The 16,624-nt window shown below is 41.8% G+C and overlaps 1 protein-coding gene across 1 annotated transcript; it reads left to right on the top strand.

Annotated features, from left to right (window-relative positions):
- The first annotated feature begins 754 nt into the window (after positions 1-754).
- Positions 755-15,651, top strand: mecp2 (methyl CpG binding protein 2). Its single transcript, XM_088409183.1, has 6 exons — positions 755-821; positions 9,450-9,591; positions 9,679-9,875; positions 9,952-10,145; positions 10,227-10,363; positions 10,483-15,651. Exons 1-6 carry the CDS (start codon positions 790-792, stop codon positions 12,349-12,351), a joined length of 2,571 nt encoding a protein of 856 aa, XP_088265309.1. The 5' UTR covers positions 755-789; the 3' UTR covers positions 12,352-15,651.
- The last annotated feature ends 973 nt before the right edge of the window (positions 15,652-16,624 follow it).

Here is a 16,624-nt window from a genome sequence, read left to right on the forward strand (position 1 = left end):
TTGACTTACTATGTATGGCGTTTGGTGATAATTTTCCTTCTCTGTCATCTTTATATTATTATTATTATTATTATTATTATTATTATTATTATTATTATTATTATTGTTATTATAAAATACCAATGTGTCAACAACAACAAAATCCCAGGGCCTGTAACCAAATCTATCGAAGTGGGAATTTTTAAACTAATTTTGAAAGTATCCTAGACTTTTAAACAAGTAATATATCCCTTAATTTTTTTCTTTTTGAAAAAGGGTTAAAAACAAGAATGTGTGTGTTTATGTATATATATATATATATATATATATATATATATATATATATATATATATATATATATATATATATATATATATATATATATATATATATTTATTTATTTATTTCATGTTTGTGTGTGTGTGTGTGTGTGTGTGTGTGTGTGTGTGTGTGTGTGTGAGAGAGAGAGTTTATGCTTATTGTGACCCGTAAGTTTTTAAATAGCGCGTGGAAATAACAAGTAATGATTAATTTTGATATTCGTAATTTAAAAAAAAAAAAAAATTCAATGAGCCGTTATTCCCTATAAGCAGTGCTCGAAGCCCCAGACTGACGCTACACTGGGCTGATCTCTCGCGAGAAATCAGTCCGCCTTTGCCTCTCGACATGTCAGTGCTCACATGCACATCTCGCGATGTTGTCTAAGTGACTGTGGTTGGAAAGGGAGTTGGAGGGGGCGGGGTACAGCAGAGCAGAGATGTTTGGAGTTTTTTTTTTTTTTTAATGTAAAATTATTTATTTAAATAAAAATGGCTGCCGTGGAGAGCGAGGAGGAGAGAATGTACGTAAGCTCTTTTTTTTTAAAAAACAAACAAACATTTCATCACCTGGTAAAGTGTCGCTGCCTTAGCTGCCTCCGCCATCTTTATGTCGTCTTTTTTATTTCCCTTCGAAGTGCGCTTATTTTACGCCGGCCTTTCATAGCAGAGGGAGCTTAACTGGAATACGTCACCAACTTCCAGCTTCGTTTCTACTTTAGCTGCCGTTAGAGCTCGTCCCTTTGCTCGGCCTTCTTCCCGCGCTACTCCACCCCCGATTTGAGCACACGTTCTCTCACGCCCGGAGATCGTTCTGTGGGAGGACGATGCCATGCCCGCCTGCTGCCTTCCAGCCTTGGCCACAGTGGTATTGGCACGCAGGTGTTTAGCAGGCTGTTAACTAGTCATTTGACCCACACAGAATGTTTTCATGGAAGTGAGTTTTTTATTCACGCACCGAACCTGTGTACTTCCCGTTGCATGTCCCTAACCCTTCAAGTCAGCATCCTTTGCCCAGGTGCTGCTGAGCCAGGCGCCACATGCTCCTCATGTTGTCACAGCTTAAACTCCGCAGAAACGTGGTGGTAGTTTAGGCTGAACAAGTTAAACTGCTAAGTATCAGTGACCATCTCTCGCGTGTGGCCAACTTTCCCCACCAGCTCACATCGCGGCTGCTGCTTACCCGCGTCATCATCCTCCACTCAAACTACAGCGGTACCCTTACTTACAAACGCCTTGTTGTATGAAAAATTCAGGTTACAAAACCCCTCTGCTGGAAATCAATGTCACTAGTTATGAAAGAAAATTCAAGATGCAAAAGGCGACAGTTTTCGGTGCATTTTTATAATTTATTAATATGCTAACTGAGCTTGTTTATGCACGAGACACTTTTTACTGCGTTCTTGAACTTTTCATCTTTACACGCTTCATCCACACTTTCCACCAACTGTTCACACCGCTGAACTAACAAACACAAAGTTAACATGAGCTACGGCTAACATTTTACGTATTCACTTGTAGAGCTAAGTGTGGCTCGGTGGCGCAGTGAATAGCACGTCCGCCTCACAGTTCAAAGGTCCCGGTTCAAATCCGCCTGGCTCCAGCCTTCCTGTGTGGAGCTTGCATGTTCTCCCCGAGCCTGCGTGCTCCCCAAAAACATGCACAGAAATTGTCCTTAGGAGTGATTGGGTGTGTGAATGGTTGTTTGTCTCTGTGTGCCCTGCGATTGGCTGGCAACCAGTTCAGGGTGTCCCCCGCTTACTGCCCGAAGCCAGATAGGCGCCAGCAAGCCTGCGACCCCTGTGGGGACAAGCGGCTCTAGAAAATGGATGGATGATAATGATGCCAGGTGATGTTAGGCTAGCAGAGAAGTTATTGCTGTCCCTGACGGCCCACCACTGGGTTTAGGAGCTTTAAATCATGTATTTTGAATTCCATGATTATTAGGCACTATTGTTATTTTAATAAGTGTTTGTTACAGATTTTGGTGCATTTTTATATTTTTAAAGTTTCACTTAACGGGTTGAGGAGCATTGTTTTGGGGCTTGGAATGGGTATGGCTATTTACATGTAAAAAGCGGCTCTACTTATGCTAAATTCACGTCACAAAATGACTTCCGGAACAAATTAATTTTGTAAACAGAGGTACCAATCTACTAACACAAACACATAGGATTAACTTCAGAGTTCAAAGTGCTCCTCCGTGCGGAATTGAGCTTAGGCCTGCAAGTGTCGAATGATTGTTTTGCTTTTTTGCAGCACTTCTTCCAAAAAGAAGTACCAAAGTCATGCTGTTAAAGGATGTGTGCGTGTGTGTAAGATTTAGACCGTTTTTCTTTATGGACAGTAGGAGGTGCTGCAAGTGCTGCATTTCCCATTGTCCGTATCAATAGCTGCCTCCGGAGAAGTGCCACCCTCCATGTAATATCATTTAATATTACTAGACCTATGATTATATTTCAAACATACTTTTGGTCGATAAGACCACATTCATTTGCAAGTTTTTGAAATTTACAATCATTTAATGTATTCCTTTTTAATGAAAAATTATCTAAATCTTACACACTGCCCCTTTAAGTCAGAAAGCTGCTTAAAAGACAAGATTATTATATTTCAGAAATTAAGTACCTGAGTGGGCGGTAGGGTGGTTAGCATATCCGTCTCAAAGTGCAGAGGTGGCGGTTTCGCTTCCGGCTCCAGTGCATGTGTGGGGTTTCTCATGGTATTCTGCGTTCATTCCACAATTCCAAAAACATGCATGGTAGGTACTTTAGATGTTCCATAATGGCCTTGGCTGTGTTTGTGAGCGTGAATAAGTCATCTATGTGTGCTCTGTGATTGGGTAGTGATCAGTTCAGGGCGTCCCCTGCCTACTGCTCAAAGACAATGATTAAGGCAACAGATGGAAGGATGACATGAATAGTGCTCAGCGTAGTTATAATAGTGTGTGTGGATTTTTTTGTTTTGTTTTTTTCAGATGGATCATGTTTAATATTGACATGAAATTAACTATACGAAAAACAATGTATTATAGGAGACTGCTTTTGCCTGCAGTATTAATAATGATTATTCAAGGTTTGTATGTTGTTGTATGGTCATAAATTCTAAAGGCCTCACATTTATATCAGGGGGAAAGAGTGGTAAGTAATTGGTGGAGAAGCAGCAAGTAAGCGGGGTGTGCATGTAATTGATGTTGTCAGAGGTGGGCACTTTGACAGCACTGTGCATCAGTCCGTTGCCAACGGACTCCCATTATGTTGACGGACTGACGAATGAATGGGAACGCAAGAAAAAAAAAAGGCAGATTAAAAATCCAAGTGCAATTTTCATCCGTCATTGTGATTGTCGGTATAGGCATTACATCTGATGTCCGTCAACCAGCCACACCCCTTTTTGCATACGAAATATAAATCAACTGACTTACATGTTTATCTGGTATATTACATCTTTATAGTATAAACTGCAATCAGTCTACAATCAATGTGACAATAGTCACTTTAGCGCAGTGCTTCTCAAATAGTGGGGCGTGCCGCCCTGGGGGGGGCGCGAGGTGATGCCGGGGGACGCGTATGATCCCAGGAAAAAGGCTTTGTTTTTCTCATGTGGAATGTAATTGCAATAAAGTAATCATTTTCATAATTTTCTTTTAGTTTCAGGCACTTTGGTGCACTTGCTCCTTTTTTTCCGTTTTAGACTAAGCTGTAACCCATATAAACAATTAACAGTTGTTGAAAGTTTTTCTGTTGTTAATGTTGAAAAGCATACATGTGTAGATATACTTAAACAATTTTCATCAATAATAATCTTATTATTATTATGGGGGGGGGGGCAAAAAGTTTTCTCTTTTCTAGGGGGGGCCTGGCAAAATATAGTTGAGAAACACTGCTTTAGCGGCACCAAGCAATGGAGAAATTGGTTCAGTTGAAAGAATAAACTAGATTGGTTCAATTCACTACTTGTCATTCACAGCTACAACCAGGGGTCCACATCATATTTTTTGTGGGTTACTCACATGAGCACCAGGACATAGTTTTTGGTACACACCTTATCTGCCATACCTCGCAGTCTCTTCCGCCAGCAAGAGTGCTGTTTTCATTTTCCTCTAAAGATAGCCCTCACGAAATAAAAGCTATTTTAAAAATATTCATTAAGAAAATACATTAGTTGTAAATACTGAACCGGTCGGCATTAGTCAAAAACATCTTAAAATAATAAAACTTTGCAAAGGAATTTGTTATTTTTATTTTTGTATTAATTCAAAACAATAACATTATATATCTGAATTCCTGTTTTAAGAGGCTCATCACTTGCACTTTCTTTGGGAGCAGAACAGCCGACAAGCGTCCGGCACACCTCCCTTCAATAACGTGGTTACATTAGCAATAACTGGGGGTACATTTACATGCTCATTTCGTTTTTGTGAATGAAGGATGACTGAATATTACCTGGGCATAGGAGTGGTAAATTTTGCATGAGATTTAAGTGTGCATCAAGCCACGGGACGTCTTGGATCAAGATAGGTAGGCACACAAATGCGCAGTGAAGCACACTGCGCTAAACATGAGCGATTTATTTCGCGCATGCAGACCTGTGTACCACCTAAGTGCACCTATGGCTACTACACTGACTTTACTGGAGATTTATTTGTAGTCCTGGTTTCATAAACCAAAACTTATACTGTACACAATCTTTCCAACCAATAGTTAAAAGCAATGTTTGGAATGAAGTTTTAAGAGATTTTTTTTGCGTGTTATTTTGCTTTTTAAAAATGCTTTACATCAAGAAATTGCTGATAAGAGCACTCTGGGATGCGTTTATACTCCAAGGACGTCACTCTTTCAAGTAAACAATGGGTGGCAGAACAAATTTGCATGCTTTCTTTGATTGGCTCTTGGCCAGGAATTGCAAGATAAAAGTTTTTTCATTCCAAAATGAAAGACGATTTTTGTCAATTCAACATCAGCAATACTTTGTTTTACTTGTAGTGTATGTGGCAGATGAAATTTAGACAAATTTGAATGAAATTTTTTAAAAGCCATCTAGAAAAGTTGAAAAGTTGGTAAGCCAGCCTTTCAGTACAGCGTCCCTGGCTTAGGTTTTTTTTTTCATGTTGCGATGTGGAATACTGAGTTTTTTCGTCCCCTCTTCATGGTATAATACCATCTGGTGGACATGCTTGTGAATTGCACTCTTGTCCCACCTGCGTTGACTCAGATGTTGGTTATTCAATGTGATGTCTATTATACCTTAGGGCAGACATGTCCAAAGTCGGGCCCGGGGGCCAAATGCGGCCCGTGGTCAATTTCCATCCGGCCCGAAGCCTCAGTCTTAAAATCAATAACGTCTGGCCCGCATGGAGAATGAATACATTGGGCAGCAGCGCTGTTACGTGCGTGTGCTAATTGCTGTCATCTATAGGCTCAATTAGGAACAGCAAATTAGTATATGAGTAATTGACTGTATGAGCCCCTAACTTTCTAAAATGGCGACAATCAACAAAAGGAGGAAATTTGACTGCGAGGGCCAACGGTACAAGGATGAGTGGAAATTGGACTATTTCTTCACTGAAATACGGAACAACTGTGTCTACTTCATTTGTAAAGAGACAGTGACTGTTTTGAGTTCAATGTGAAGCGACATTACCAAATAAAACATGCTGACGTATATCTCAAGATCACAGGTAATGAACGCAGCGAGAAACGGAAACATCTTGAAGCTAGTTTAATCTCACAGCAGCAATATTTTACAACTTTTACCGACAGCTGGATAAGGACAAGTTCCGAGAGATTCGAGCATTTGGTAAGAAAATACTATGCTTGGTCGGGTGAGGACACAGCTATCGGGCTCTCACTTTCAAGACATCTTGCGCATCCATACTACTGCCATAGAGCCACACCTGGCCTTTGTCCTTCACTCCAGGTCTCAGTTTCACCCATCACACTCATGCGGACAAGTCATTTTTCATTCACGATAATTCTGAAATTCTTTTTTTTTTTTTTTAAGTTTTCACTCCAGAATAATAACCATTTAAAAATCCAATCAACATTTATAGTTACTGATGTCATATTTTAAATGAGCCCTGCACTTGTTGATATGACTATTACTTGATCATTTCTCTGTTATTGTGTTTACATTTTTTATAAATATTAAACTGCCATGGTGAGATATATTTTTGTTTCAAATGTAATTTGCACCCAAGAGTACAATTACTTCTGGTCAACTGTTACAAAAAAGTTGAAGTGTTAAAAAAAAGTGAAGTGAATATTCAATTTCAATATTTAATGTCAATTCAATTTTGATATGCACGTTTCAAATGAACCAAAACACATGCTTAAGATAGCTGAAATTAAAATGAAAAAGCAAATGTGAAACAGAACGGCTCGCTGAAATGTATTTAAATTAATTGCTGTTATATGTAAAGAACGCCCGCCAAGGTTGGCCCCCCTACATTTTTAACACACCAAATCTGGCCCCCTTTGCAAAAAGTTTGGACACCCCTGCCTTAGGGTAAATGCCCTTAATTGACTTTGTTTTCAAGTTACACTTATAAAAATGTTATGTGCTTCAAGTTTAGTCTAGCATTAAAGTTACAGAAATTGTGTTACCTTTAAGTGGTTGGCTGAAATTGGCGAGGGGGGGTTGCCAATGGACTGATTGACCGATAGACTGACAATTACAATTTTCTGTGTCAAAAAAAAAAAGGTGAACTGACGATGACATGGAGGCGCAGGGCACTGACGACTGATTAATGTCGGACCAGCAAAAATGTAAATTGCCCACCTCTGAATTTTGCCATAGGTTATGAAAATTAATTAACTTGTGTTAATTAATTGTCTTGGTAGTTTCAAAACATTTGTATTGTGAATTGAAAAAAAAATCAAACTGACACATACAGACAACAGTTCCAATGTTGGACATCGTCTATTTTGTTGAAAGGAAAAGGAATCTGTTTAACAACCGGGATGTCCGAGGATGTTTCACTAGCCTGGCCTTATTATCACCCAACGTGGGCTGACTTTGAAAGGGTCATAACATCATTAAATATAAGTATATACAGTGGACCCCCGTGTTACAGCGTCCCTAGCTTACGTTCTTTTCATGTTGCGATGTGGAATACTGAATTTTTTCATCCCCTCTTTATGGTATTTTCTCGGCTTCGCGCCAAAATCAACTGTCATGACCCTAGAGGCTTGTCTGTATTCGTGTTGTTTTGTATCCATCTGCAGGCATTTTTCGGTAATTGCACTTATTTTCTGTTGCCGTCAATGCCTCCATGCAATGCGTCACTACAATGCTGGTCTGCTACTGGTCGGTGTTTCCTCACGGAGATGGTGGTCAGCTATTGGTCTGCCTCACTTGTTTCAAAATGGCGGAACAGTAAAGCTTTGTTCTATCGTGAGTGGTTACAAAACCGTATTTATAGTGCATTTAACTGCTTAATTTAAACTTGAATGGTTTAGCCATGGGTCCCTAGATTGCTAGTGATGTTAAAGAGAGAAGTAAGAAGACGATTTATGTGGAAACAATGCTAGAGATCATCAAGAAATACTAGCCTAGTCTAGGCTAGCCTTACTAAGGAATATGGGGACAACAAGTTTTTTCGTCCCGTCTTTATGATATTTTCCCGGCTTTGCGACAAAAACAATTGTCATGACCCTAGGGCATGGCTGGGCTATTCCAGGCCTCGGGGGCCGGTGTCCTGCATGTTTTCCTCTTTTCTCTCTCAAACATGCCTGATTCAAATGATTATGATTATTTTCAAACTCCAGCAGAGCTTGTTGATGAGCTAATGGTTTAAATCAGGTGTGTTAGGTAGAGAAAACTGGAAAACATGCAGGACACAGTTGCCCAACCCTGCTTGGCTGTATTTGTGTTGTTTCGTCTCCATCTGCAAGCGTTTTTGGGTATTACACTTATTTTCAGTTGCGGACCCTGCAACGCGTGACTACAATGCTGGTCTGCTATTGGTCAGCGTCTCCTCATGGAGATGCTGGTCTGCTGTTGGTCGGCCTCACTCATTTCAAAATGGCGGAACGATAAAGCTTTGTTTGATTGTTAGTGGTAACAAAATTGTATTTATAGTGCATTTAACTGCTTAATTTAAAGTTGAAGGGTTAGCCATGGGTCCCTCAAAGGTAAATAAATCCTTTCTATATTTTTTATTGATAATGTTTTTTGATTGTATACATATATATTATATATATGTAGCACTACTATACTATTTTGGTACCAATTTTTAATATGTATGATCAATTTTAATGTTTTTACCTGGAGTTCTAAACGCATTAGCTATTTAACATAGGTTTGGGTTGCCCTTCATACGGTGAATTACGCCTTACGAGCCCAACCGGGGAACGGATTCATCTTGTAACACGTGCTCCCACTGTGTGGGTGTGTGTGTGTTTTGTGTGTGTGTGTGCGTGTGTGTGTGTGTGTGTGTGTAATCAATGGTAATTAACATGCACATTTTGTAAATTAAAATTGGGGGTGTCTCATTGTGCGACTAAAAGGGACATAGTTATATTCTGCCTTTTTAGCATCTCCCCCCTCACGCACTGGTCTGACCGCATTCCTTTCTATTAGCCTCATCACCACCAGGTGCACCCATTCACCGCCTCCTGCATATAAGCCTGATTGTTCCTACTTCCCATCTTCTGCATGCTCTTGGGTCCAGTCACAATTTGTGTTATGTTGACTGGTACTAGCAGCCTGGTGTATGGTGACCACTGGTCTAAACTACACTCCATTCAATTATTGTTCATGAGAAACTTGTAAAATATCTTCGGAATGATTTTTTTCCAGAAAGCCTGTGATCGTCATCTGAGAAGACTCTCAGAAATGGAACGGAATAGCATGAAATGACCCTTTAGTATTTTTCCTGAATATCTATTGGAACACTGGATTGTACTAGCCCAGAGGCATTGTAATTAGGAGGTTCCGCTTCATCATGTTTTGGATATCTTGAAGATGCATTTGAAATGTGACATCTCCAAAGAGATAAAAAAAAATTCAGTTAGTGATTAGTGACTGAGGCGCTTTAAGCTTGAATAAGTCACGTTATCTCTTCAATGAGAATTCAAGAACTTATCTATTTGAAGTAGGGTACATGCAACATCAGTAATGACATTGGTGATGTAATCTGTCTTTCACAGAGAGGAGGCCCCAGAGGGTCAGGAGGAGAGACAAGAACCTCACGGTAAGACTAAGAAAGCTTACAAGGAACGACGCCATGTTGAAAAGGTGGCTGTCCCTCAGACGCCCTTGTCTCCATCTGAGGTGGAGTCACAGACCTCGGTGAGTGAAAGCTGACCCAACAATGTAGTCATTTTAATTTTGAAGCATGGTTGTGAAGCATTTTTATTGTCGGTCCCTCTCTGGTAGCCGTCAGAGTCAGTGGCAGGGCCCTCGCGAGCAGTGGCTGGTAGCGAGTCTGCAGGTTCTCCCAGGCAGCGACGCTCAATCATCCGAGATCGCGGACCACTGTACAATGACCCCTCGCTGCCTGCGGGCTGGACCCGCAAGCTAAAGCAGAGGAAGTCCGGACGCTCCGCAGGGAAGTTTGACGTCTACCTAATCAAGTAAGATGCTCTGTAAACATGGTGTGCCCATGTTTTTATTGTGGATATGAGCATTTAGCTTCTTTTTGCGGCAAAGCTCGGAGGGAAAGGCCTTCCGGTCCAAGGTGGAGCTCATCGCCTACTTCCAGAAGGTGGGCGATACCACGACTGACCCTGATGATTTTGACTTCACCGTGACTGGCCGTGGAAGCCCCTCTCGCCGTGAGAAGAAATCTCCCAAGACACCAACAGTGGTCAAACCGTCTGGCAGAGGTCGCGGAAGGCCGAAAGGTACAAAATGGTGGTGTGCAACGACGGTATGTATTGAGTGAACAAGAAGTTGGTTAGGGTATGTGTGTGCTTTACTTTTAGGCAGTGGGAAGATGCGTCAAGCTACAGAGGGAGTGGCCATGAAGCGGGTAGTTGAGAAATCTCCTGGAAAACTGCTGGTCAAGATGCCATATGGCAAAGTGGGGTCGACCAGTGAGACCACACCCACCACTTCAAAGGTATGACTATGTGGTTTTCTCCAGAATGCTGCAGATCATACAAGGACATTTATGGCATGTTAGTGTTGCCGTGTTATTTTTAAGAAATAACATTTGTGGGTGCGGTGATTACTTTTCAGGTTTCATCTCCTCCTCTCCCGTCAGTCAAGTCTCGTCCAGGCAGGAAGAGGAAAGCTGAACAGGATCGTCCTGCTCCCCAGCAGACCACACCGAAAAAACGTGGCAGGAAGCCAGCCTTGGCCTCAGCATCAGCAACAGCTGCCACAACATCTTCCTTGTCAGCATCAACCCCCAGTATGTCAGCACCAGGGAGCTACACCGCTGCCGCCATCATGGCCGCTGAAGCAAAGCGCAGAGCCACTAAGGAGTCTTCCAGCAAACCTGTTGTCCAGGAAACAGCCCTGCCAATCAAAAAACGCAAAACGAGAGAGACGATTGAGGAGAGGGCGAAATCGCCGACTCCAGGAACTAGCACCAGAGAACCTGTAGGGATGGCGCCCTCCGAGGGGGAGGCCGTTCCAAAGGAACAAACAGGAACTCCTCAAGTTCACCTTGCTTCCTTGGAGCTGAGCCAGTCTCAATCCCAGAGGCAGCCTACTGCTACCAAAGAAAGTCATTCACCTAGACATAAAACACACAAAGGGAGGAAGCACAAGCAGAAGACTGGTACAGCAGAAAGTCAAGAGGAGGAAGTGAGTGAAGACATTGATGAAAAGGGAGGAAAAGGAGGAAGGAGTAGCAGCAGTAGCACGAGTCCTTCTAAAAGCCACAAAAGGAAGGAGCGCTCACCACACAAACATCATCATCACCACCACCACCATCACCATCATCGCCATCATCATCGCCACCAACAGAGTTCCGTTTTGGATCAGTTTCCTTTAGAATCTGGAACTCCCAGCCAGGCCCGACCCAAAACTGAGCTACACAATGAATCACGGCCCACTGCCCCTGACCCAATTCCACTGCCACACCCTTCACCTCAATCGTGCCCCCTGCAGGTCTGCCAGACTTTGTATCCAGGTCAGAGCCAAGTCCCATCTCAACTTCCAATTAATCAGTCCTCCCCCATCGAGCATCCTCCTCCTCAGCCAGACCTCCCAAAAACACCACCCTCAGAGCAACAAAAAACTCAGCGTACAATTGAGCATGCTCCACCTCCATCACTCTCGGAGGTCCAAGCTCCCCAAACAAGGAATCTTCATCGACAAGCTCAGTCCCCACTAACAGTGCAACCTCAACCACAATCCAGGCCCCTCTTTGAGACTCAACAATGTTCTCAACTTCAAACTCAGACCAGGACCCACGACGCACCTGAGTCGCAAATACATCCCAGAGCCACAACACAACCCCATCTACAACAGCGGTCAAAGACCTCTGCCCAAACCCAAATTTTGTACAGTCCGTCCCCACAGACTCAGCCTTCCACTCGGCTAACCCCTCCTTTGCAACACCAACTTCATATTCAAAGCAGACCACAAACCAGACATGCTCTCTCACAACCCAGGTCCCCACAGGACCGAGCGCCACTACTACCTTTTCAGCAGATTCAACCACAGCTGCCCAGGGCCCACTCGCAACAACCATCTCTTCAAGTGGCCAATAGACCCAACCTCGTCTGTGTTCAGCAGAGCGAGCAGCCTCAAGACCTGAGCACCACAAGCCCCATTGCAAGCTTGGAGGGGGTTCCCAGAACCCAAATACGGATCGAGGCAGGGCTCGGCTCACAAAGCCAAGAGGCAAATGGGGGTTCTAACAGCACAGCGAGGCCTCTCAGCTCAGTGCACCCTGATCTTCCTGGAAGAGTAGAGACGGAAGACAGTGTTGTTCTCGTGTCTGAGGCAGAAGGCCGAGCTCAGCTACAGGTGGATTTGGATTCAGCGGCCGAGGGTAGGGAGCTCAGAGACATTGTTCCCCCATCTGCCGTTCCCTGTCCCAGTCGAGAGGAAACGGTCGAGTCTCGGACTGCAGTCAGCGAAAGGGTCAGCTGATCATTTGGCACGATAGGAATTGGTTTACATCGTTGTTGTGGACTGAGGTTGTACCAGTGAGGGCTCTTCCTCCATCTTTATGCACTGTTGTTCCGCGGAACAACCCTTTCTTTCAATTTTTGTCAATGAAATGAGAGCTAAGCTAGCATTGACTCTGACAGGAGGAAGAAAGGTGTAATTTTTTAGGAAAAAGGAAAATAGAGATTTAATGTGTGTGTGTGTGTGTGTGTGTGTGTGCGCGTGCGCGCATGCGTGCGTGTTTGTGTGTGATCCTCCCAGAAGAGCAGAGGCGGAAGAGAGGAAACGGTCATGTCTCAGAATGCAGTCAACGACAGTCAGCTGATCAGTGGGCACGATAGGAAGTGGTTTCCAACATTGTTGTGGACTGAGGTGGTTCGCAGCATTGAGGGCTCTTCCTCCATCTTTGTGCACTGTTGTTCCATGGAACAACCCTGTCTTTTTTTTGTCAATGAAATGAGCGCTAAGCGAGCACTGACAATGATTGAGAAGGATGAATGATTTAATTTTATAGGAAAAATGAAATTTCAGATTTAGAGTGTGTGCATGCGTGTGTGTTCACGCAAGAGTGTATTTAATCAAAGGCAGCTGTTGTGTCCCACTCATTTAGGTGAGTGGGGGGTGGGCAGTGTGGAAAACAAACGGCTAAATGCTCATTGTTTTGGACAAAAATGTCACTTTCAGAATACTGTTGTGAAAAAGTCTTTGCTTTCTTCCTAACTTCTGTGTTGTGTATTTTTCACTTGGAAAGGTTTCATTTCCTCAAACCAATCAATCCAAACAGTGATGCAATCAAAGGCCACAAACCTTACTGCCACTACTTTTGTTGAATCAAGAAAATCACCTACAATCTGTGGCAAACCTTCTTGCGACTGCTCAACTAAAAAAAGATTACTCCAGGAGTGCAACAACTGACCAGGAAGTCACAAAAGAACCTAGGATGCATCCAAAGAACGGCTGGCCTTGCTGACCTCGATAAGGGGACAGTGTGTAAGATTTAGACCGTTTTTCATTAAAAAAAAGAATCAATTAAATGATTTTAACTTTCAAAAACTTGCAAATGAAATGTGTTCATAATGACCAACAATATGTTTTAAATATAATGATAGGTCTAGTTATCATTTATTTATATTACATGGGGGGTGGCACTTCTCTGGAGGCTGCCATGTTTGTTATAGCCACGAACAATGGTAAATGCAGCACCTGCAGCACCCTCTGCTGCTGTCCGTAATGAAAAACGGTCTAAACCTTACACGCTATCCCTTTAAGGTCAGTGTTCAAAACGCCACTATAAGAAAGACAATGGCCAAAAATCTCATCCACGAGGGGGTCCTCTGGCATAAACCGTTACTGTCACAAAAGACTACAAAGGCTCCTCTCACATTTGCCAAAAGCAACGTGATGATCCTTGGGAGAAAATTTCTGTAACAATTGGACTTTGTAAGGTGTGCGGCTTGATAATCTGTTGTAAAAATGGCACAGTGTTTCAAAAAAAGAAGATAATGCCAACAGTAAAGCATGGGGGTGCCAGTGTGATAATTTGGGGCTGATTTGCTTCCTCGGGACAAGGACAATTTGCTGTGATAGACGGAAATATTAATTCTAACGCTTACCAGAAGATGCTGAAGGAAAACATTCAGTCATCAATTTGTGCCCAAAAACTCAAGCGCGCTTGGACTATGCAGCCGGACAAAGATAAAAAACAGACCACCAAGTAGACAATTGGACTTTATGGAAGGCGTGTGACGATAATCCGATCTGATAATCTGGTGTAAAAATGGCACATAGTTTATAAAAAGAAGATAATGCCAACAGTAAAGCTCGGTGGTGTCAGTGTGATAATTTGGGGCTGCTTTGCTTCATCAGGACTCCAACAAGTTGCTGTGGTAGATGGAAAAACAAATTCTAACCAGAAGGTGCTGAAGGAAAACATTCAGCCGTCTTTTTGCGCCCTCAAACTCAAGCGCTCTTGGACTATGCAGCAGAACAAGATTACAAAACAGACCGGCAAGCCCACCTCAGAATGGCTCAAACAGAACAAGAATTGGCTTTTGGGGTGGCCAAGTCAAAGTCCGGATTTAAACTCAATTGAGATGCTGTGGTGTGACCTTAAATAGGCAGTTCATGCAAGAAAAACCCTCCATTATGTCAGAGTTGAAACAATTCTACAAAAGTATATTGGACACTCTAAATTGTCCTTAGGTGTGGTTGGGTGCGTGAATGGTTGTTCATCTGCAATTGGCTGAGTTGTGTCAGTGTTATACTAATATTGGTTTGATGAAAATAAACCTTTGCAAGTGATAAAATATGGAAACAAAAAACAGAAATCAGGTAGTGGGGAAAACGTTTTCGTAGCACCTACAACATGTTTCTTTTATTTTTATTCTTTTGTATTTTTAAAGTTGTTTTCGTGTCTACTGCTTTAAAGTTCAATGTAACTGATAGATACTCCCTGGTACATGACTGTGCTGCTGACTGACTCTCCATATTTCGGTGAGCTGCTTCTTTGAAACCTTACTGCATTACCTTCCTCTTCTAATGTCCCGTGCAAGTAGTAGCCTACAGTTCTCCACCTTGTCCAAACACTTGAAGTGTTTTGCGGACATGTATTGGAAATTTCCGGAGTGACTTTCAAACTGACTCCCATATTCGATTTACACATGAGTTCTTCTTCCATTTTGGGTTGTTTTTCCGGAGAAAGCACGCGTTAAGGTAATCCAATTGTTCTGTCACCTCTTCACCTTGGTTCTGATTAGTTTAGACTCCTCTTTGTCTTGAATGTTGTGGAACAGTCGCTTGGAAGATTTGGGCATCTTACTGTGTTGCCAAATTTAGAAAACCCCTCTGGTGGGGAGGCAAAAGCACCAAACTACATTCACCACCATATCATTGAATATGGGTCATTCCAGAAAGGGGGACATTTGAGCTTCAAAATTCTTCAAAAATAATCTTCACTTTATTGATGTTCTAATACAGTGGTACTTCTACTTAGGAAATTATTTTTTTCCGGAAGTAATTTCGTAGCGTGAATCTTTCTTAAGTAGAGCTGCTTTTTACATGTCAATAGACTAATGCGTTCCAAGCAACCCAAATTGCTCCTAAACCCTTTAAATTAATTACATTAATTGTAGCAATGAATCCACTTCACTTGTTTGCCTTGGGATGGTGCTGGTGTGTTGGTGATGGGGGCAAAGAGAGATACCTTTTTAGGAAGTTGAAATCGGACATTTTTATTTTATGTTTCCAGTGATCTAGGAATCATTTACAAGGCTGCAGGAGCAATAATATATATATATATATATATATATATATATATATATATATATATATATATATATATATATATATATATATATATATATATATATATATATATATATATATATATTTTGGGGTTATTTTGGGCATGTAATTTAAGTTAAGTTTGGGGTCATGCGAAGTGATTCCTGAGTGATGTCATTGCTTGAGTGCAAATGACGTGCTAACAATGCTAACGTCAGACACGACAGTCTAAAGCGGTATGTAACATTAGTTTTTTTATGCGAAATTTTACAATGTTGGCCATGGCTAATGTCAATTTTATGTTTGTTGGTTCTAAGGTGTTTATTGCGGTGGGAAGTGTGGATGAAACGAGTTAAGATCAAAATGCATCATAAACTGTTAACAAATATGGTAGACATTATTGGTTGTGATAACGTATTACTGTATATTACAGTCATGTTGGTGCGATCCTCTCATATGCCAACAATGTGGCCTTTTGTATCTGGATTTTTCCACCAAGGCGTTTCGTAAGATACATTTTTCATGACGATATGTGTGTAAGTAGAGGTACCACTGTACTTAATCACCAAACAATCAAAGGCTTGAAGCTCAGCTTAAAAGGTCGATGGTATAATTTTGATGACATACAATAACTTTATGTCAGAGAGCATTCAGATGGAAAAGGTGGCCAGGTTTTTCCGTATTTTTGACTTCCTAGTGCAGGGGTGTCAGTGTCAGATGTATGAGGGTTAATACAGCCTCCAAGATGATTTCATGAAGTATTAAAACAAACAGATATAGGACCAATATCCATTAGTCTACAATACTAAAATGCCTTTGAATGTGCTAAAGGATTCACTCAATCATTGTTCTGTCCAATCGCTTGTTTTATTGAAAGAGGTAGTAGGAAAAACCGTTAACAAGCATGTGGTCCTGAGTTGCTGTCAGTCGCAACTCATGCTTGTACTCAATAACAACTAACTGACTCAGCTGT

This window comes from Hippichthys cyanospilos, chromosome 2 (assembly GCF_059441005.1).
Source record: "Hippichthys cyanospilos isolate Australia breed blue-spotted pipefish chromosome 2, RoL_Hcya_1.0, whole genome shotgun sequence".
In the NCBI taxonomy this organism is placed as follows: domain Eukaryota; kingdom Metazoa; phylum Chordata; class Actinopteri; order Syngnathiformes; family Syngnathidae; genus Hippichthys; species Hippichthys cyanospilos.

Bases quoted from the DNA above. Each gene is read 5' to 3' on its own strand.
- mecp2 (XM_088409183.1), top strand. From the start codon at position 790: ATGGCTGCCGTGGAGAGCGAGGAGGAGAGAAT. The intron at 9,592-9,678 runs GTGAGTGAAAGC...CCTCTCTGGTAG, and splicing joins AGGTGGAGTCACAGACCTCG to CCGTCAGAGTCAGTGGCAGG. The intron at 10,364-10,482 runs GTATGACTATGT...ATTACTTTTCAG, and splicing joins CCACACCCACCACTTCAAAG to GTTTCATCTCCTCCTCTCCC.